Source organism: Trematomus bernacchii, unplaced genomic scaffold (assembly GCF_902827165.1).
Source record: "Trematomus bernacchii unplaced genomic scaffold, fTreBer1.1, whole genome shotgun sequence".
Lineage (NCBI taxonomy): Eukaryota > Metazoa > Chordata > Actinopteri > Perciformes > Nototheniidae > Trematomus > Trematomus bernacchii.
The window spans coordinates 301,910-311,283 of record NW_022987673.1 but is presented as its reverse complement, the minus strand read 5'-3'; the positions used below and the strand labels follow the sequence as shown (position 1 = coordinate 311,283).

General features: G+C 43.6%; 1 protein-coding gene across 1 annotated transcript; it reads left to right on the top strand.

The window, feature by feature from the left end:
- Positions 1 to 1,089: 1,089 nt before the first annotated feature.
- On the top strand, positions 1,090 to 8,869 carry nr4a1 (nuclear receptor subfamily 4, group A, member 1). Its single transcript, XM_034136159.1, is given in 7 exon segments — positions 1,090 to 1,125; positions 1,127 to 1,765; positions 3,550 to 3,679; positions 4,202 to 4,371; positions 4,876 to 5,078; positions 6,062 to 6,240; positions 7,387 to 8,869. Coding segments are annotated over 7 exon segments (1,614 nt in total). The 3' UTR covers positions 7,644 to 8,869.
- Positions 8,870 to 9,374: the final 505 nt, after the last annotated feature.

Here is a 9,374-nt window from a genome sequence, read left to right as displayed (position 1 = left end):
TAGGATAAAAGCTTCTCAAATGAACAAATATAGTATGTTTGTATTGCAGTAGCAGAGATTGGGCTAAACGTAACATGCACGTGGATAAATGACAGCGTGCAACTGTAGAAAACACACGTCCAGGATTAACATTTCATGTTGCCCTAGGGGTGAATACACACATGTTACAGTAAAAGTACACACGTTACAGTACAAATACACACACGTTCGTTACAGTACAAGTACACACAAGTTACAGTACAAGTACACACACGTTACAGTACAAGTACACACACGTTACAGTACAAATACACACATGTTACAGTACACAGAGCTATACTGCTGCTCCACTTATACACATATAATACACTACAAATATACATAACTGATATCCTTTATGGAAAATAAGCTTTATGGTAGTAGTCTGACGGGTCGTGTGATTTGAAACAGATATACTGAACATCATTTTACTGTATTCTTTTTTGCAGTACTCTATTTATTATCCTCACCTTAAGTTCAATTCTTTGTATTTAATGGCAATAAACTTGATTGCAATTTACACATTTTAATGTAGCATCTAATCAGAAATACAAAAAGCCGTCAACTTCAGAGTAACATGTGATACAGTATATAAACATTACGCAGTAGATATGTACAGTATGCACAGTATTAATAGTGTGGTATGAACACGTGTGTGTGTGTATCGTGTGTGTGTGTGTTGGCACTGAGCTCCCGACTCAAAGTCACCCCTACACACACACACACACACACACACACACACACACACACACACACACACTTATAGTCATTTTGAGTCTCTTAGCCGGTGCTCGTGCCTTTGAGTTACAAATATGTGAAGATGGATAGATAGATAAATAACATCAGGGGCCACTTTGGACCCCCAGACCCGTGTTCTATAATCCACCCATGATCCGAGCACATGAGCACCGTCCACAGCACACAGACAGACAGAGAGAGAGAGAGTACTACACTGCAGCTATGGACACTTCACAATGAAAGCCTTGAACCTTGAACCTTGAACCTTGAACCTTGACTCTAGTTCTGAAGACACTTTTAAACCCCTGTCTTTGTGTTTGTGTTTCTGCAGCCATGACTTGCATCCACCCTCAGCACGCCCCCCCCCCTCGGGTCCCCCCAGCTCTACGATCTCAACCTGGGCCTCTCCGACTTCCAGAGCACGGACTTTATCGCCAGACTCACCTCGAACGTCCCCCATGTCCCCACCCCCGCCCTGCCCAGCATCAACTCCCTGGTCGACCCCCACCACGACTTCAACTCTTATTCCTGTCAGTTTACGGCGGCCCCGGGCATGGAGACCCCCTTTAAACTGGACGACCTCCAGGTGTACGGATGCTACCCGGGCGGGGCTTTCTCACTGAGCTTCCCCGATGAATCTTCCTCTCCTGGGGGGTCAGATTTCACCTCCTCCCCCTCCACCCCTCGCTTCCAGCCTTCCTCCGGCTGGGACCCCTCTTACGGCGCCTCGTTCTGGGCTCCAGACGACCCCTCTAACCCCCAGGAGGCGTCGTTCTTCACCTTCAGCTCCGTGGAGGATCTGTCTCATCTTCAGGATCCTTTCTCCCCTCCCCCTCCCCCAATGAGCTGCTTCTCTTTGGAGGCGGGGTCCGAGCAGCTGGACGGCAGCTTATCGCCGAAGTTGAAAAGCCTCTCAGGAAACGAGGGGTGCTGCGCGGTGTGCGGAGACAACGCCTCCTGTCAGCACTACGGGGTCCGGACCTGTGAGGGCTGCAAGGGCTTCTTCAAGGTAACCAGAGCTCTGATTCTATATGAAGCATTGGACACATATATCAATCAGATTCAGACACAGGTTTATCGCCAAGTAGCTTCACACATACGAGGAATCTTCCTTGCTGTACATGGTTGTTAGAAACATCTCCCTGGTCCCCGGCTTGAGCTTCAATCTCAGGATCCATGTATCTGTGATCCTCTCCAGAATGGAAGTAGTCATCACATACAGAGCATCAACTAGTTCCTGAACAGTGTCCTTCACATGCTGATATCCAAGAGAGGGAGTTACACAGTCACAAGATGGAGGAATAGAAAGCAGTATTCAATGTTTACTTCAGATTAGCTCCACGTCAGAAATGAGCATGCTTGTCATATGTCTATCTCCATAGAGGCTGAATCATCATGTTAATCACATAGCTATCATATGCCTCAAACAGTCCTGATGCTCTTCTAGGTAATCATATGGCGCATTTCCACTACACGGCCTCGCTCGGCCTCGCTCGGTATGGCTAGGCCTCGTTAGGACTGACTCACTTTATGGCGCATTTCCATTACAGTTTAGGAACTGGGGTAGTATCTATAGTAACGCAGTGTAGGCGGAGCCGTGACATCATCTTCAATGAGAACCCCAGAAAAACAACAGCAGCCGTTAGCTGTTAGCACTCAGAGCTCACAGCTCCTCATATCTGTTCAGAAACTAGACAAAAGTTAAACAAGTACAAACCACAGACTGCCTGTGTCATGGCGAATACAGTCGCTGCTTTATTTATGTCTGTATAGGCCGTTGTTGTGAGTGTGGACGGTCGGAGCATATACTGCGTTAGCTTAGCCAATCTCCATTCAGAAAACACGCATTTTAAAAGGTTTTTCGCCTGCCGTCTGTCTGCAGACTTGTCAAAGCATTAATTCATGGTTTTTACTAACCGGTATCAGTATGTTGTTACTTCGGCATCATTTTGAAACGTGTATTACAATTAAATCACGGTCAAATATGTCCATCTTGTTGTAGTTGTAGCCCCCTTGCCAGCGACGCTCTCTCTAGTTTAGCATACTCAGCCCGACTCAGCCTCGTTGTCTCTGGCCCTAGACCCACGATTTTATGAGGCCAGAAAAACTGTGAATTAGGACCCGCCGGCCGGTACTAGGCCAAGTGGAAACGCAACCAAAGACGGGCCGCTGACGTCACAGCCCTCTTAAACCGTGCTCCGCGCTGTAGTGGAAACGCGCCATTACATCCTGTCATGAACACAGCTACAGTTGGGATACCTTTGTTAGCATGTTACTCTGATGTTGGAAGAGGACATTCATGATTTTCCCAACAGATGGTGCATACATAAACACAGTTAAAAAATATAACTGCATATTTACATGCACTAACACTTATAGGAGAGGGAACACTACAGCAAGCACAAGAGGGCCTCTTTGATGTTGTAACCTCCATCTCCCACAGGCCCACACAGACACCGTCCCATTCATATCTCCATCATCAGCTTTATTGTCAGACTGTGAGTCCATTAAAAAACGTGTAAACAACTTGCTTGCACTACACCCACTTGGATTGTAATAATGAAGTGCATACGGTCACTATAAGGCAAACTGATGCTTATGCGTACTTGCTTTTATTATGTTTTACATTTCTTATAGATATCACGATATGTTGTGAATTGTGTTGGCCTTCATTTGAGGATTTTCCTGATGATGGAAATTGGATATTGAGTGTTTTCTTCCCCTCTCATTTAGAGACTAAGATAGACTATTGTGATGCAGGTTGAGATGAATTATTCCTTGTTGTTTCCACAGCGAACAGTTCAGAAGAACTCCCGGTACGTTTGCCTCGCCTCCAAAGAGTGTCCGGTGGACAAGAGGAGGAGGAACCGCTGCCAGTTCTGCCGCTTCCAGAAGTGTCTGAACGTGGGGATGGTGAGGGAAGGTGAGTCACACACACACACACACACACACACACACACACGCATACACACACACACACAGAGAGACACGCACACACACACACACACACACACACACACACACAGAGACACGCACACACAGAGAGACACGCACACACACACACACACACACACACACACGAACACGCATGCACACACACACACACACACAGACAGACACTGACATACATACATACGCAGACAGACAGACAGAGACACACACACACACACAGGCACGTACACACAGACAGAGACGCACACACTCACACACACACCCACGTGAGCACTGACACACACACACACAGAGACAAACACATGCACACACACACACATGGACACACATGCATACATGGATACATGGACACACACGCACACACACGTCACACACACACATGGACACACATGCATACATGGATACATGGACGCACACACACGTCACACACACACAGTGCATAATATGAGTATGAACCCCACATTAACAGCTGACCCGTCTCCCTTTCCTCCAGTCGTGAGGACGGACGGTCTGAAAGGTCGCAGAGGTCGTCTGCCGTCAAAGCCGAAGGTCGTTGCCGAGGCGACGGCTGCGTCCTCCGTGTCTCCGGTCAGTCTGATCGCTGCTCTGGTCCGAGCGCACATCGACTCCAACCCCGGGGTGGGGAAGCTGGATTACTCCAAGGTAAACAACAACAACAACAACAACAACAAACCTGACAAATTAGATCGTGTGAGATATTTGGCTACTTATTACGGCCATTGAACCATCCAACATGTTCAAATCATTTATCTGAGGGGTTTTGGGGGCAAACTCCCGATATTTTCTTCTCACAAATGTTGTAATTGAGTTGGAAAGTCTGGCTCATTCTTCACTTTAATCTCAGAGAATATTCTAAATGTTTTATACCCCCAATTTTAAGGGTCTTTTTGCCAATTTATGACGTCATAATCTGAGAGAATATTAAAATGTCTTCGCCATAAAGTGACGTCCCTCCCCCATTTTAAAAAGTGTGAGATTAAGTGTTAATCTCAGAGTATAGTTACATTTCTTCCTATCCCACATTTCAAGGTCTTTTTCACAAATGTATGACGTTATAATGAGAGAATATTAAAATGTCTACGTCCTAAAGATGAGCTGTTAGAGATGATGTCTTTAATTTCCCTGCTGCCTCCCTTCCTGTCTCAGTACGAGGAGACGCCGGTGAGTCCGACCCAGAAGGTGGACTCCTCTGACGTGCAGCAGTTCTACGATCTGCTCACTTCCTGCACGGAGGTGGTGAGGATTTGGGCTCAGAACATCCCGGGTTTCTCAGAGTTCTGCCTCGAGGACCGGGAGCTGCTGCTCGAGTCGGCCTTCGTCGAACTCTTCATCCTGAGGCTGGCCTATCGGTGAGGAGCATGTTCATCATACAGCTCGCATGTTCATATTCCTGATGCTCTGGATAGATATGATCAATAATAAAGAAGTCAGAAATTAACCAGAAAGAAACTTGAAAACACCAAAAATAAAGTTCAAAGTTAGTACTTTTACAAAAACAGAAGTATATTTGTTGAGTTTTGGAGTTGCATTAGAGAAAATAACATGAAAGTAGAAAACCCTAAATATTGTTCTGAGATGACAAAGTCCTACATTCACCAGAAACATCAAAAAATAAACTCAGATTAAATTCAAATTTATTTTTCTAGTAAAAGTACCATTTTATTTTGGCAACAGTTTTCCTTTACACGATTTTCCTTTTGTATATTTGTGATTTTGATCCTTGTAAATTGTAAAAGTGCTTTGCTAGTCATTCCCTCTATCCTGATGCCCTGGATAAATGCGAATATTTGCAATAAAGAACTTAACCACAAAGAAACTTGAAAAATAAAAGATTTTACTTCGAATTTCCAAGATTTAAGTTGCACTTTCTGCGATTTGTATATTTGATAATTGCGTTCAAATTCTAATTAATTGTTCAGCCATACGATAAAGCATTATTATTATATTCCCAGCAGAAGTATTACACATTTCAGATCAAATCAAATACTCTCCAGTCCGGAAACACCAGAAATAAAGTTAGAAGTATTTTAACTTAGAAGATATTTTACGAGTTTATAAACTCCTAAAATTACAATAGAGAAAATAATATTAAAGGAGAAAACCCTCAATATTTTTCCTTAGATGACAAAGTCCTACAATCACCAGAAAAATCCAAAAATAAACTCAGATTAAATTCATATTTCTTTCAGGTAAAAGTACCATTTGATTTTGGAAACAGTTTTTCTGTCCTGTATAATTGTGTTTCTCGTAAATGAGCCGCCTGGTTGTTCCCTCTCTCTGCTGACATCCCTTCAGCCCCTGGATAACAGAATATTTGATCTCTTTCCTAAAGCTCGGACCCTGACCTGCAGAAGCTGGTGTTCTGCAGCGGAGCGGTGCTTCACAGAGCTCAGTGCGTCCGGGGCTTCGGGGACTGGATCGACTCCATTTTAGAGTTCTCTCAGAGCCTTCATCGCATGAAGCTCGACGTTTCCTCCTTCTCCTGCCTCACTGCGCTCGTCATCATCGCTGGTAAGAGCTGTTTCTAACTATTTAGTTTATTAATCAAATCAAGACAAATTCATCCCTCTCCCAGTCACTGTCATACCACCTCACCCTTCCTCTGTCAACAGTATTCACGCGAAGCTACTATCAAATTAACATTTGCAAAATAGGGTGTATTCCTCGTACGTCTAAACCCACTTGGTAATAAACCTGTTTCTGATTCTGATTTATAATTAAGACATTATTTAACCCTAAGTCTCCAAATGCAAACCTTCATTAGTGGACATATCAAACTTTGTATCGGAGTTAAATCAGACTTATTTTTACTCAGCGAGGACAGGGTTTGCTCGAGGACAATAAGAGTTACCCAACACAGGACTGACAGGACAGGTGTGAGACACGACCTCATGCATGGTGCACAAGTTATATATATTATCACAGCATGCCGTATACATTTACAGCCGGGAGTTGTTGCACCGCAGAGGCTTTAACACTTCTGTCAGCACAGAGCGTTCAGCTTTACAAATCTATTCAAAGGGAGGGACTGCAGGTGAACAGGGTAAAGAAATAACTAACAGAGATCACCCTGAGACGACTCCACTCCATGACTGACATTAACTATCATTTTTTATATTGCAAGTTTTCTGGTATATGTTTAAATGTGCTTATGAGGCGTTATGTAATGCTAACAGTAAGTAAAAACATTAGCCGCCTTTAGCTTAGCGGTGGTGACGTGAAGTCATGTGACCGAGGGGGGAAGTAGTGGAGTATAAATACTTTGTTACTGTACTTAAGTACATGTTTCTGGTATCAGTACTTTACTCCACTACTTATTTCTCTGACCACTTTTTACTTTGACTTCTTACATTTTGAACACAAATACCTGTACTTTCTACTTCTTACATGTTGAACACAAATACCTGTACTTTCTACTTCTTACATGTTGAACACAAATACCTGTACTTTCTACTTCTTACATGTTGAACACAAATACCTGTACTTTCTACTTCTTACATGTTGAACACAAATACCTGTACTTTCTACTTCTTACTTGTTGAACCCAAATACCTGTACTTTCTACTTCTTACATGTTGAACCCAAATACCTGTACTTTCTACTTCTTCAACATAAAACTATAAGCTCTTTTAACGTGTCTCCTTGTCTCCTCTGCAGACAGACACGGTCTCAAAGAGCCGAAGCGAGTGGAGGATCTTCAGAACCAGCTGATCACCTCCCTGAAGGACCACCTCTCCGCCTGCGGGTCAGACTCCCTCCGGCCTCATTACCTGTCCCGGCTGCTGGGGAAGCTTCCTGAGCTCCGGACTCTCTGCACTCAGGGACATCAGCGCATCTTCTACCTGAAGCTGGAGGACCTCGTGCCCCCGCCGCCCATCGTGGACAAAATCTTCATGGATACGCTCCCGTTCTGAGGAGGAAATCTGTGAGGGAAAATCTGGAGATTGTATAAGACAACAGACTGATTTTATAAAACTGCACCGCAGCTTATGGAGCTGAAGCTGACTGTTCACATGCAACAAGCTGGAGGCCTTTCTGATGGAGGGACGAGGATTATACTGCCAAAGTTGCAAAGTTACACATTTAATGCAATTACTAACTGTAACGAGCACAAGTTAAGCATTTTGAAAAATAGCTTACATGTCTTTTCTAACAGTCTTTTGACTTTAAATTGCACCTTAAATATCAAAGTAGGGCTGAAACATTTGGGGAAACATATTATAAATGCGATTATTTGACCTGGTGTTGTCACGATTCGACAGGAAGGCGGACCCAAGAGCAGTCAAAACAAGATAAATAATTTACTTTGATTGACAAACAAGCTGATAACAAAGAACAACTAAACAGGTACAAACCGGGGAACATGGGGGAAGGATCATAGGAAAAATGGACTGGAACAATCATGGGATCAACGACTAACCGACAAGGTTTGACAAGACTATGGTTGCGGTCGAATTGTCCAAAAATCAGCTCCTATCGTCTTCTCCTAACCACTATTCCTTGACCTCTGTGTGAAAAGTCACGGGGTCAAGGATTAGTGTTTAGGAGAATTCAAAAGGACTTAGGGGAAGGCGACCGGGCTTCAAGAGAATCCGACTGCACTTAAACTATCGACGTATTATGGTGATGTTATTAATGTGCGTCTGCTGTGGGGAAACTATATTTGATAATTGCGTTAAAATTCCCATTAATTGTTCAGCCCTACGATAAAGCATTTCTATTTTATTCACAGCAGAAGTATTACAAATGTCAGATCAAATACTTCAATCGCTCTGGTATATTCTCAATGATTTCACCACAAAACCCTCCTCCCAGCCCCTCAGAGCTCCAGTTCTCTCTGTATAATATAACCACTGTATGTTTGTGGTTATAGTAAAGTAGGTTAACCTACAGTATCCTTCAGTGGTATCGTTCGTGTATCATGAATAACACTGAGCAGCTGTGTGTGTGTGTGTGTGTGTGTCCAGTCTCAAACACACACACACACCTTATGTAGATTATTTTAAAATCTGTTCGACACATGAACTGTATCCTGCAGTTTGAGGAAAATGTACGTATGTTTGTTTTGGATTATTTTTACATGCTGAAAAGTTTTATTTTACTGCAGAAAAACATGAAATAAAAAACTGTATATTTCAAATGGTTTTGTAATTTTTACGTAGAATATTTAAAGACTTCCACTAATGTTGGGCTATAAAGGAACTAGCACGGTCACATGACTTCACGTCACCACCGCTAAGCTAAAGGCGGCTAATGTTGGGCTATAAAGGAACTACAGCACGGTCACATGACTTCACGTCACCACCGCTAAGCTAAAGGCGGCTAATGTTGGGCTATAAAGGAACTAGCACGGTCACATGACTTCACGTCACCACCGCTAAGCTAAAGGTGGCTAATGTTGGGCTATAAAGGAACTACAGCACGGTCACATGACTTCACGTCACCACCGCTAAGCTAAAAGCGGCTAATGTTGGGCTATAAAGGAACTACAGCACGGTCACATGACTTCACGTCACCACCGCTAAGCTAAAGGTGGCTAATGTTGGGCTATAAAGGAACTAGCACGGTCACATGACTTCACGTCACCACCGCTAAGCTAAAGGTGGCTAATGTTGGGCAATAAAGGAACTGCAGCACGGTCACAT